Source organism: Leptosomus discolor, chromosome 15, assembly GCF_034619465.1.
Source record: "Leptosomus discolor isolate bLepDis1 chromosome 15, bLepDis1.hap2, whole genome shotgun sequence".
NCBI classification, from domain to species: Eukaryota; Metazoa; Chordata; class Aves; order Leptosomiformes; family Leptosomidae; genus Leptosomus; species Leptosomus discolor.
In genome coordinates this window covers 15,183,091-15,195,608 of record NC_141405.1, presented here as the reverse complement: position 1 = coordinate 15,195,608, position 12,518 = coordinate 15,183,091, and the positions used below count along the sequence as shown (strand labels likewise).

The following is a 12,518-nucleotide window of genomic DNA, read 5'->3' as shown; positions in this document are numbered from 1 at the left end:
AGGGTCCCCAGACAGTTGAAAATGTCTCTTTAATGACCTGGACATGGTGTTTCGAGTCCCTTGAATGAAACCAAAACGTGATGGCAACACGGCAGCAATGAGTTTGGCGTCCCCGATGCCAGCCCTGCTTGTGGGGAGAGCCCGAGCCAGTGCACGCCAGCCCCCGCCAGGCTCCTCTGACTCCCCAAAGCGCACGGGACCTGCCGAGCTGCTTGGAGCATCCTGCTGCTGGCGGTGCAGGACCCCGGGAGGCTGGAGCCCGGCTAGGAGCTGCTGGCTGGTCCATGGGGACTCCCAGGCAAAGGGCAGGCAGAGGGGTGCAGACACCCCCCCCATCCTCCCCCGTCAAACCTCCGACTCCAGGCTTGAGACCCGCCGCCAGGACCCGCCGGCACAGGGACTCGTCACCCCGCGGGCCACCAGCGGGTCCCTCCTCTCCGTCCCCGCCGCCCGCAGCAAGGCCGGCTCCCCACGCCTCCCGCAGTCTCTGCAGCCACTGTCCCAGCGCCCGGCCCCCCGGCCACAGCCCACCAGCACCCTGGGGTGCTCACGGGGTGGCGGAGACCCCTGTGAGATGTTGCCCAGGTAGAGGGGCAGGTTGGCGTAGGAGTTCAGGCAAGCGTACGTCGTACACGCCGGTACGGTGGCGGTGGCACGGGGGTTCTGCCGGCAAGCTTCCCGGTAGGATGGCAGCCTGGCCACGGGCGAGCGTGGTGCCAGCCGGCCGGTGGCCTGGGAGCAGCGGGGGCCGCAGCCGTAGCCGGCCTCGGCTTCAGGGAAGAGGTCGGGCATGTCGGTGCGGGCGGGCGGGTGGGCAGCACCACAGTGCCGCAGACCCCCGGGGCGCCGCTTCTCACCCCGCTCCCCCGGCACCCTGGCTGAGCTCGCCCGCCGGTTTGGCTTCTCCCGCTCCATCACCGCAGCCTCCAGCCCAGCCAGCTCACCCCTGGCTCTGCAAGTCCTGGTGGCTTTTGGGAAGGCTCCGCGAGGGCAGGATGGAGGCTGGAAGGGGCTGCCCACCTCCCGCCTCTTCTCCGCTGCCGAAAGCAGCCGGGGCAGCGTCCCCGAGGCCCCGTGTCCCCCATCCCCCTGGAGCAAGGGGGTGTTTGGCAGCCGGTCCCCCCGCCCCGCCAGCCGCTTGTGCTCCCTGTAGATGTCCGGTGGTGGGAGATCCCTGGGGGACATAGGGGGTGGGAGGGGAGCCCCAACATGGTTCCCCACCAGCACCTGCTCCCCAAAATCCCCCCCTGGGGAGGTCTTCATCAGGAGGTGGGGGACACCTGGGAGGGTTTCATCCCCTGCACAGCCACCCCGAAACTTCAGGGGGTGGAGGAGGCGGGGGACGTGCTCGTTTGCCCCTCTCCACTTCTCCTCCCCAGGCAGCCGGGAGTCCACAGGGATGGGCTGGGACAGCGGCAGCCCCAGGGGAGCACCCTTGGGAGCGTAGGCTCTCCCCAGCCTCTCGGAGGGGGCTGGGCCAGAGGAGGGGGCCCGGTGGGCACCGGTGCTGTTCTGCACCACGAGCTGGGGTGTCCTCAGGGAGAAGGTGGTCTGGAGGCGCTCGCTGTGGCTGCTCCAGTCCTCGATGGTGCGGGTGGCCTGCTCCAGCGAGCCGCCCACGCTGGCCGTTGACACCATCTCCTTGGCCGCCTGCAGCATCTTCAGCACGTTGGCCTGGGCCGAGCTGGCGGTGACGTCGGGTGTGGGCGCCCGCCCGGGGCTCGCCAGGGTCTGCACCCCACTGAAGCAGCTGTAGATGCCCTGTGGAGAGAAGCAGGGGGGGGCCCCCACCATCAGCCGGGTCACTGGGGTCCTACATCCATGAACCCAGCCTGCCGAGCTGAGGCTGAGATGTCCTGACGGCACTGATGTCCCCTCCGCAGCGTTGCCAGCACTGCCAGGGTGGGTGACACCATCCTCCATCGGCCCTTTCCCCAGGAATGCTAATGCAGACGCGGGGTCACTCCCAGGGCTGAGCTTTTTCACCAAAACCTGGCTTTTCTCCCCCACCAAGAGCTCACGTCAGCACAAACATCGCCAGTCCCTCCCATGTGGATCGAAGGGACAACGCCCACCAAGCCACGCCCAAGCCCATGACACCGTGGGAGGACATTTGGGCCACTCGAGAGCCCCCAGCAGCGTCACTCACCCTGCTGATGGCCAGGAGGAAGTCAAGCTTGTGGGACTTGGGGACAGAGTGACGCAACTTCCAGTAGACGAGGTGCTCCCAGGCGAAGACCAGCAGGCTCAGCCCCATGGCCACCAGCAGCATGTAGAAAACTCCGGCCATGTTGTCGATGTCCAGCTTGCTGCTCATCACCTCGTTCTTCTCATTCTGGCAGATCCCTGATAGCCAAACCGTTTCCAGCTTCTGGGTCTCTCCTGGGGCCGGACATGCACAGTGGTGTGGGGCATGAAAATGCCCTCCCCGGGCATCATCTCCCCAAGCACAGACCCTGCCCATCCCCACCCCATCGTGACTGGAGGAAGAGAAAGCCCCCCCCCAAGCCCACGGAGCTAGTTATCACCTAGTCCTTGCTGCTGCCCTTGGCCTGAGCATCTCACGAGTCACTTGTCCTTCTCCAGGCCCCTCTCCTGTCTCTGTCCCCCACCCACAGGCCAGCCAGCCGTGCTCACTGTCCCCTTCCCAGGCTTCTCCTCCTGACCCTCAGATTTTGTGCGTGGCCATCTCCAGGATTTTACAGCCTGCAGGAAAAGAAGTGACCCCGGAGGGAATGACACCCCTGCCAGTGCCCAGCTGGAGAGATGCTGCTGGATTCAATCCCCCCCTGAAAGGAGCTGGTGGAGAAGCCCCTCAGTGGCACCCTTCAAGGAGCTACGGAGGCTGCACAGGGCCTGGGGACCAAAGCCCTGATCCCTGGGTTAATTTGCAGGGAGGTGAGGTGAGGATGGGGACAGGGCTAATGAGAAGCTCTCCTGGGCACCCACCGTCTCCCAGGAACTGGAGCAGGGCCAGGTCGATGGCCCGCTTCCAACGCGAGTCCTTCTGCAGGGCGATGCCGTAGCCCGTGGTGGCGAACACCTTCCCGCTGCCGATGGTCACCAGCTTGCAGCCCTCGTCCTTGCCCGCCATGTAGTTGAGCACCGCTGCGTCGTAGATGAAGGCATCCAGCTTCCTACTCCACCGATGGGAGGGAGGGTGAGGGGGGGGTGTATGTGTGTGCCGGCAGCCCTTTCTTAGGGGGCTGTACCTCTTTTGGGGCAGCTCTACCCCTTTTGGATAACTGTAGCATATCTCGAGGGGGTTGTGTCCTCTTTGTGGGGGTTCTCTGCCCCATCTTGGAGAGCTATAACCCCACTTGGGGGGAAAGTACCCAACCCGGGGGGCTGCATCCCTTTTGCAGGGTGCTGTATGAAGCTGTACCCCATCTGCAGGGGGTCGTACTCTGTTTGGGGGGGGCGTATCTCATGTAGAGAAGCTGCACAGAGCCATACCTCATCTGGGAGAGCTATACCCAGCCTGGGGAGCCCAAATCTCACTTGGAGGGGGCTGTACCCCAGTTGAGGAAGCCCTACTGGGTGGCACTGTGCTCCATCCCAGGGAGCCATAGTTCATTTGGGGGTCCTGTATCCCACTTGGAGGAGCTGTACCCCATCTCTGGAAGCCGTACCCTATCCGGGGGAGCTGTACCGCATTTGGGGGAGCCATACCCCATTTTGAGGCTGGTGAGGGCATCCTCCACAGAGCGCTGGTTGTACTTCACCATGTGGGTGTGCATGTCGGGGTAGTTGCTGCGGATGTTCCTCTCGGTGCTGCCATTGGGGACGGTGCCGAAGCGGAAGGGGGGGTACTGCTCCTGTGGCTTCTGGAACTGCAAGGGGGATCCCCAGGGAGGGGCATCATGTGGTGTCCATGTCCCTGCCACGTCCCCTGCTGTGTCCCCAGCATGTCCCCCCTCCCCACAGCCAGCCCTCCATTCACCCACCCATGCCCAGCTGGCTGGCAGTGACGTGCAGCCTTCCCCAAGTTCTCCCCACCCAAAAACCCCATTATTTTTTAGGGTTCCCAGCCCAATCATCAGCCCCACCTTCCTGTCGCTCAGCCCCGACACGGTGTCAATGTACTGCTCCTGAATCATGAAGGCAGCCAGGTTGGCAGTGTAGCTGGCGAGGAAGATGACGGCGAAGAAGGCCCAGATGAGCACCATGATCTTGCTGGTTGTGCCCTTGGGGTTCTCGATGGGCACCGAGTTGTTGAAGACCAGAGCCCACAGCAGCCACACCGACTTGCCAATGGTGAAGGAGGGTCCTCCTGGCCCTGCAGGGACAGGGGACAGAGGGGACAGCCATCAGCCTGGCCGGGGATGTGTCCCCCCTGCCCAGCTCCTGCCTCCCCCAACTCACTCTTGCCGCTGGTGAGGTTCTGGTTGTAGCCAACGGGGCTGAAATACTCGAACACGAAGACGGTGACAGCCACCACGGTGAGGCACATCACGAACATCATGACCCATACAGCCGGGCTGTAAGGCTCTGCAAGGCAAGTGGGACTCCGTCAGCCCCCTGGGACACCCCACTGCCCCCAGGAGACCCCCAGGAGCCCTCCCTGATATACAGGGCTCATCCTCCTGAATACTGCCCCTCGGAGAGGAGACCACGGCCGATCAGATCTACAGGGACTCAGGAGGGAAGGGGGATGCCGAGAAAGGAGGGGATGCAGCCATGCTTCCCTGCCTAAACAAGATCGGTCTTTCATCGACAGGGAGATGCTGCCCATCTCCAGGGTCATTGGCAGGAGGGTTTCCCATGGGATCACGGATTGTCTCCCCTGATGGCTCTGGCCATGGGATCATGCCTGCACCAGGCATAGGACCAGGCCCTCCGGCCCCATTCAGCCCCTGGCAGAGCCCCCCAGGAGTAGGAGGTGGGCAGTGAGCCCCCATCTGCCCGGGATGAGGCGGGAGCAGTGGGGATGCATCCAAGCCCTCAACGTGTGGCTGCTGAGGTCCATTTGTCAGCGTGTCCTTCGCTGTCAGGGCAGAGAGGCCTCCCCTGATGGGGATGTGGCTCATTAGCGCAGGAGGGGGGAGGTGGGGGGACCCCGGACCCCGGCCCTGCCAAGCTGGGGCGGGATGCTCCGTCTGTCCCCGGGGCTGGTGAAGGTGACCCCCTGCTCCAGGGGGAGGTCGGGCCCCGCAGCACGGCGGGGGGGGGGACGGACAGGAGGGGGAAGATGTGCCCAGGTTGGCGATGTCCCACACCCCGTGGCATCCCTGCCACCCGCAAACACACCCTCCCCACGTGGGAGCCCGGCTCCGGCTAAGCCGGGACACCACCGCTGTGCCCTTGCCGAGAGCCTCAAGCCCTGCCTGAGCGCTCAGGCTGAATTTCGTGACGACCTTGGCCAGTCCCCTCCCCTTCCGAGGCTGCAGCTTTGCTTTTTTAAAACTCATTAAATAAAACTTTTGGCACCGGCGGTTTCCTACACCCGGCTTAACCACGGGCTCTGGTGACGGTGGTAGAGGAGGGGTCCCCAGAGCAGAGCTCAGAGCTGGCAAATCCCCGCCTTGTCTCCCCCCCCCACATCCCCGTCCTCCCTCCTCCACACAATTAATGAAGAGGAGGAAACCACCGATCCCAGCCTCTGTCTCCGTAATAAAAGGATTATTCAGGCGAGAGGAGGAGGAAGCCCCAAAGCCGGCAGCACAATCTCCTTCCCTTATGACTCAGGCTTTTTTTTTTCCTAGAAGTTATTAAAACCGAACAATATTTCTAATTTGCATTTGTCAGAAGCATGGGATGAACCTGCAGACAGGCAGGTGGAGGGACACACATCTCACCCAGGAAGGCAGAGGGGGACACGGTGCCGTTGCTCCTGGCCACCATGACACTGATGCCCGTCTCCACGAAGGGCACGGAGAAGTCCACGATCTCGGAGCGCTCCTCGTTGATGGTGAGGGAGCCGATGGCCATGTCCGCGCGCTTGTAGTACACCTGGGGAAGGGGCAGATGGTCTCGGGGTGGGCAGATGGACAGGCAGAGGGACTCAGACCACCTTCCCCAGGCAATTCCTCATCTCCAGCATTCCCAACCTTAACTCTTGTCTTGTTTTGGTTTTATTTTTTTTTAAATATTAGCTTCTTAAATGACCAGTGACAGGAACACAACCAGCTGTGGGCTTGTAAATGTTCGGCTGACTCCCTCCCCATTCTCCTCCACGATGCCTTGCCCATAAGCTCATGCCAAGCTGTGCCCTGCCCAGAGTCCCACTGCAGGCACCTTGACCCTATCTCTACGTCAGGGCATGCCCCAAGCGAGCTGTACCCCCGCAGGGTGGGCTGAAGGTGGGGTCCGAGCCGTGCTCACCCCTACCTCACCAATCATGCCATTCCAGACCCCGCGGACGATCTTGCCGTGTTTGCCGTTGGTCACTAGGTAGAGGTCATAGGAGAACTTCACCGCCTTGGCCAGCTTCTTCAGGATGTCGATGCAGAAGCCCTTGCAGCACAGCTTGGTGTAGGGATCCACGAGGCCATCACCACTGAAACCACACCGGCAAAAATGGGTTGGACCAACCAAAGACGCTCTGAGCACCCTGGTGCCCCCTGGACACCACGTGCCTGGGAAGGAGTGGCCAAAATTGCTGTGCTCCGTCCTCGCTGCTCACCTCTGGGAGGAGTTGGTCTGCTTGCGGCAGGGCACGGTGTTGCGCACGCAGACCCCGGTGCTGGGGTCCGTGTTCTCCACGATGACAAAAGGTCTCTCCTCCAGTGTGGCCACCGTCAGGTGGCGGTTATCGGCCACAGGCTGCAGGAAGGAGCCGTAGCGGGGCCATACCGGGTACTTCATGTGGATGATGCCTTTCTCCCACTTGCCCACCTGACCCCGAGGGAGAGCACACTGTCACCCCAGCAAGAGGCTCTGGGGATCACACTGGGTCCCGTGTCCACCCTCCCCACACCTTCAGGGCTCGTGTCTCCCAGAGCATCGTTAGGCTGGAGCTCAGCCGTGGTGAGACCCGTCTCAGCACCCCTTTCCCCACGCACCCACTGACCACGGGGCAAAGTGGTTCCTTCTGGGCCCCAAGCGTCAGCACAAACCTGGCCAAACTTTACCATAATACTTTTAAACTAGAACAAAAAACTCCACGCAGCTTGTTTCAGGTCTAGGTGCTTGGCTGCTGTTCTCCAGAGGTGGGCAGCTGCTTTTTTGCCTCTTTTGGAACTTTTCAGCCAAATTACAGGACAAAAGCCCAGTTCTTGGCAGAGCTTTGGTGCCTGATATTGCCGCGAAGCCCCACCATGCCACCATGGGTACTTTTGTTACTAGCCATGGGTTTTGTGTGGGACAACCTTCCCCAGGGTAGGACCCCAGCCTGTGCATGGCCCCAGGCTCACCCTCCACGGCCACCCCCCTGGTGTGCCCATCCCGAGGGGTCCAGGGGTCCTACCATCTCCCAGAGCCGGTGCTGGTTGAGTGAGATCACCACCATGGTGGGCCTGACGAGGTAGCCACCTTCATTGAAGGAGAAGTCCCTGTGCTCCCATGTCACGTTGAGGAGATGCCTGATGGGACACAGTGCCTGTAAGGCCCTGGCTGTGCAGCCCAGCCCCGCACAGCCCTCCTCCTCCTCCTCCAGCTCCAGCCAGGCTGCCATGGGTTCCACAGAGAGACGTGGGGCTGAGAGCTGGGGACCAGGTTTAGTCCCCTACGGAACAGGCAGCGGGGAGCTGGAGAAAGCCCTGCCAGCAAGGAGGCACCGAGGATGGACCACTTCAGGGTTGAGGATGCACAGACTGCCACAGCAGCCCCAAGGTGCCGTGCCTGCACTACAAAGCAGACCTGTGAAAGTCCCCCTGAGACCCCCGAGGGTCCCGTGCTGCAGAGAAGCATGGGAAAAGGCAAGGGCTGCTCTGGGGAGATGTCCCAGGAGAAACCCAGCCAAGAGGCATGGACCAGCAGCTGCAGCCCACAGCAAGCATCATTCCCCCTCCCCACCAGCTCCATCCTCCTCCTCCCTTGACCCTTTTCTCTCCATTTCCTCATTTCCCCCATTTCACACCCATCCCACTGGGTCCCCAGGCCTCACCGGTAGAAGCTGGTGTTGGCAGCAGTGGGCCCAGCGGGGGCCCGGCAGTCCCGTCCCACATCTGGGAGGTAGCCGTAGGTCCGGAAGAAGCTGGCTGCCCCCATGGCAATGATGGCCACCCCATCCCGCACCTTCTGCCGCAGGCTCAGCTTCCAGCTTTCCGTCACCACACTGATGAGGCCAACGGGGAAGGAGGCGGGTGGCACCTCCATGTTGCCCACCGTCAGGCTGGGCACAATCCAGACATAGCCCGGCCCCACGAGGCCAGCTTGCTCCGCCATGGCGAAGAGGTACTCGGCCTCCTCTCGTGAGCAGTAGACGATAAGGACCTGAGCATCGATCTGCCGCAGGAGCCGCTGCGTCCTGGAGCTGCTCCGCTCCTGGCTCATCTCGAAGGTGAGCACCTCCTGCAGCTCCCAGCCGAAATAGCTGGCGTCCGTGAAGGAGCGAATGACGTCCAGGAAGATGTTGTAGCCCGGGTAGAGGCTGGTGATGACGGCAAAGGAGCCCCAGTCGTATTCCTCCAACACCTTGAAGATCACCTGGATTTGCTGCTCAATGGAGACACCCAACTGCAGGAAAGCCGAGCCGGGCTCCTGCGGGAGAAGAAGAGGTCAGGGGCTGCTCTGGCATCATGGTCCAGGTCTCCTGCACCCATGCAAGCCTCCTTGAATTTGCCATCATGAAGGGTTCAAAGGAGCCTTGAATTGGTGTGGTCCATGGGCTGGAGCCACCCGAAATGGGAATAATCCACTGGTGGTCTCCAGGAAACCTCATCCCGTGAAAAGGTTCAAGCCCTGAAGCATCTCCTCCGTTTCTCAGCTTGTTGAGCAAGAATTCATCCATCCTCCAAAGGAGACCAACAATTTCTCCTTAAACCAGGAGAGGGAGGGAGGCAAGGGCTCTGCCAGGAGCATAAATCCCATCCCGGCTCCGACTCACTACCTGCTGCTGGAGCCCGTGCGGCTCCTTCCCTCCCGCCTCACCTTCCCGGCCATCTGGCCTCTCATTAGCAGACATTAATTGATCTGATTCTGTCTTAAATGATTCAGCGAATGGCATTTGCAGAAGGTCGTGTGCAGGCAGCAGGGTTTTGCCACCCGGACCCCCTCCACCTCCAGAGAAGTAGTCTTTCCAACAAGGCTGGTGGTCCAGCTGGAGGGGTGAGCCCCGGGGAGTCCTGTCTGGGGAGTAGGAGCTGCAGGGACCTCAGACCCATGGGAGGAGGAGGAGGAGGTTGAGCCTTCAGACAGGTCCCTCCACTGCCCCCAAATTACCCAACCCCTGGAGAATGCTGCAGAAAAACACCCAGACCACAGCAAAGCCATGGCTATTATTTAGTTGCTTGGGCTCCACCTGAGCCCACTGCACCCACCCGAGCCCTCTGCACTCACATGAGTCCATTGCACCCACCCAAGACCACTGCACCCACTGCCACCCACCCACAGCAAGCAGCAGCTCAGGGTGGTCCGGGAGCATGAGTTGGTGCGAACAGAGCTGCTGAGGTGCCATCCAAGGGGTTTAGACCCTAAAATCTCTGGGCAAGCAGAGCACAAAACCAGTGCCCCGAGGAGCAGCAGGGACTCCAGCCCAGGGGCTGCTGTCATGGGAAGAAGCCAGCACCAGGACCCTCCAGTGCCCAGGCTGGGCAGGATGAGATGAGCAGCCAGGAGGAGATAACCCGAATCTCCTCCCCGGGAGGGACGGGAGCCTCGCTGCAGCCCATCGCCACCCGCCCAGCACCCTCCAGCCCCTCTCCAGCTCTCGCTGCTGCCAGCACTTCCCGGCAGGCAGGTGACAGTGACAGTGACAGTGACAGTGTCTGACACCAGCGAGGAGCAGAGAAGCCAAAAATCCTGTTTCGGCCCATGGTGCACCTGAGAACGCTGCCACAGCCCAGCGAGGCTTCTCCATGCTGCCTGCCCAGACAATTCAGGGCTGGATCTGGCCCTGGTGGGGTGGGGAGGGAGGAGGATGGGGACGTGTCAACGCTGCCACTGCCCTGGCAGACTCAGCACCACAACCCCAGCACCCCACGGTGGGCACAGCCTGGCGGGGATGGGAAGCAGGACACCAGGGAATGTCCCTCCACAGCGTACGGAAGTCCCCTCCCATGTCACATCAACAGGACCCCCCCCCCAAAGTCCCTTCCATGTCCCACCGCCCCATTAGGCCACGCTGCCATAGCCACTGCCTTCTCCTGCCTGTACCGCGGCCCAGCAACTCCTCTGCCCTCCCGCGTGTCACATCCTCTATCTGCTCCTCTCTAATAATCCCTCGCTGCTCCCACTCCTCCCAGAAATAACTCCCAGCGAATGCCTCACCTTTGGGGTCAGGACCACAGCAGACCCCCCACTGATGCTGATGACGGGAACCTGGGTCTGGGAGGAGATGAAGTCAAGGATCTGGGCCACGGCCTCTGTGCCGACGTTGTCCTCGAAGACGATGCCGTGGATCTTGTGGCTGGCAAGGATGTCGCAGATCTGGGTGAGGAGGGTGCTGGGGTTGGTGTTGTTGACGATGACGGTGATGGGGTGGATCTCCAGGGGCATGTCCAGGAAGCTTTGGGGACTCAGGCGGGAGCGGATGTGCAGGGGGTAGGACGTGCCCCCAAACACCACGGCCACGTTGACCACCGGCTCCTCGGGGCCTGGCAGCAGGAGGTCCGTGAAGGCAGCCGAGCAGCCCAGCACCATCGACAGTAGCAGAGCGTGCACCGGCGCTCTGCCCATGTCCACCGCCGCGTCCCTGCCAGGACGGGACACAGCCCCTTGTATCCATCTGCACACCAGGACCCCTGGCCCCGCTCGCCCCAGCCCTCTCCACTGTGCTGGGGCAGCACCAGGAGGGGGTTGACCCCAGGGAGGGAGGGGGACCCTTGTCCTTTGGAGGCTGGACATGGTGGAGGGATGACCACAGGGCTGTACCCACCGCCCACTGTGCAACCCTGTGCTGTGTCCCTTGTCCCCAGTCCCAGCAATCACTAACCCTTCCCAGCTAGTCCCTCTTTCCCACCACCCACCGATCCCCATCACACCACCACCATCTCCCTCCCAGTCCCGTTGTCCTCCCACTCCCTCTCCAGAAGCCATCACCGCTACGATGCTTATCGCCGCTTCGGCCAGGGATGGGGACAGCAGCGAGAGGTGGCAGGAGAAGCTGGCAGCTCCCTGGTGCCTCTCTCTACAGCTAACAGCCATCTTCAATATTTAAAGGCTTTGCCCTTGAGGAGGATTCAGCTCTGCAACCCCCATGTTGGGATTTTGCAAACGACACCGTTATCGGAGCAGCCGGTCCCTTGCCTGTCCTCTGCCCATCACCCTGCTCCAGCCCCCACCTGATCCCTTATCTCCAAGTTTCCCCCCTAGATATCATCCTTCAGCTTCCCCCCTCTCACCTTTACCCCCCAGTGCGTGTCCCCCACTGGCATTGCCCGCCCGGCTGGCACGCCTTCCGTGCTGCGTCCTTGCCAGCTGCACCCCAAAGCCACGCTGTGTTTGTGGGGGTTGTTTGGGTACGTTCCCTCCCTGCCAGGTCCGCAATTCCCCACCAACTGTGGGTGCCCAGCCCACGGCAGGCAGGGTGACAGTCCCCACAGGGGGGGGCAGACATCGCTGTCCACAGCAATGGACCCTGTGCTAGAGCTCACCCCTTCCTCGGAGCCCGCCGGCAAAACCAACCCGCGGCAAGACCTGCGGCTGGGGGCATCCGAGCCCCTCCAAGCCCCGTTGTCCCCAGGGCCACGCTGAGCAGCGGGGAGGGGGACAAGCAGCCCTCCACGGTGGCACCAGCCACGCACCGGTGTCGCTCCATGCAGCGAGATGCCAGCTGGTGCTCAGAAACGTCACTTGCAATTAAAAGCTGCTGTTGCTTAACGTGTCCTCGGCACGGCTGGAGGAGCCCCTTGCCGAGTCCCAGATGGTTTGGGGGTCTGGGGTGCCCTGGGGACCCAAACCCCAACACCCTTCCGTGCCGCAGTGGTGCACAACCCCTCGGCACACTGCAGAAGCACTGCCAGCGTGCTGGACTGAAAACACTGCAAATAAACCCAACGACTGCCTGGCTGGGCACCCTGCAAGAGCTGCTCGGTGTGGATTTGAGCACCGGGGCTGTCCCCTCCGGAGAGACAGGGGACATGAGCCCCCATGTCCCCCTCCTGCACCCCATGGGTGCTGGGTGGGCTCGGGCACCCGAATGGGCACCGATACTCACTGGACAGCATCTCTCTTGGCCAGATGGGTTTCCGTAGGGGATCACCCACCCCCAGCACCCACCGTCACCCAGGGAGGTTCGCCCAGCCCAGCTGCATCCCCCTCACAGCCCCACATTGCAGCTGGGTGAGCCGCAGGAGCCACGACGCCACACCGATGGCCGCAGCCAGGGCCCCTTGGCCGGAGAGAGCGGTGGGTGAGTCATGCCATGCTGGCAGCGTCCCATGCTCCGGCACGGCCAGTCCGGTGGCGGGGCGGCC

The 12,518-nt window shown here is 62.3% G+C and overlaps 1 protein-coding gene across 1 annotated transcript; it reads right to left on the bottom strand.

The window, feature by feature from the left end:
* Window positions 1-345: 345 nt before the first annotated feature.
* GRIN2C (glutamate ionotropic receptor NMDA type subunit 2C) lies at window positions 346-10,779 on the bottom strand. Its single transcript, XM_086473459.1, has 12 exons — window positions 10,372-10,779; window positions 8,048-8,643; window positions 7,409-7,523; window positions 6,626-6,837; window positions 6,331-6,499; window positions 5,799-5,952; window positions 4,366-4,491; window positions 4,050-4,279; window positions 3,673-3,833; window positions 2,950-3,137; window positions 2,150-2,382; window positions 346-1,761 (listed from the first exon to the last, which is right to left on the bottom strand). Exons 1-12 carry the CDS (start codon window positions 10,777-10,779, stop codon window positions 346-348), a joined length of 4,008 nt encoding a protein of 1,335 aa, XP_086329585.1.
* Between the last annotated feature and the right edge of the window lie 1,739 nt (window positions 10,780-12,518).

Bases quoted from the DNA above. Each gene is read 5' to 3' on its own strand.
- GRIN2C (XM_086473459.1), bottom strand. From the start codon at position 10,779: ATGGGCAGAGCGCCGGTGCACGCTCTGCTACTGTCGATGGTGCTGGGC. The intron at 7,524-8,047 runs GTGAGGCCTGGG...GTGTCCCATCAG, and splicing joins GCCAACACCAGCTTCTACCG to GCATCTCCTCAACGTGACAT. The intron at 6,500-6,625 runs GTGAGCAGCGAG...GTGTGGTTTCAG, and splicing joins CAGACCAACTCCTCCCAGAG to TGGTGATGGCCTCGTGGATC.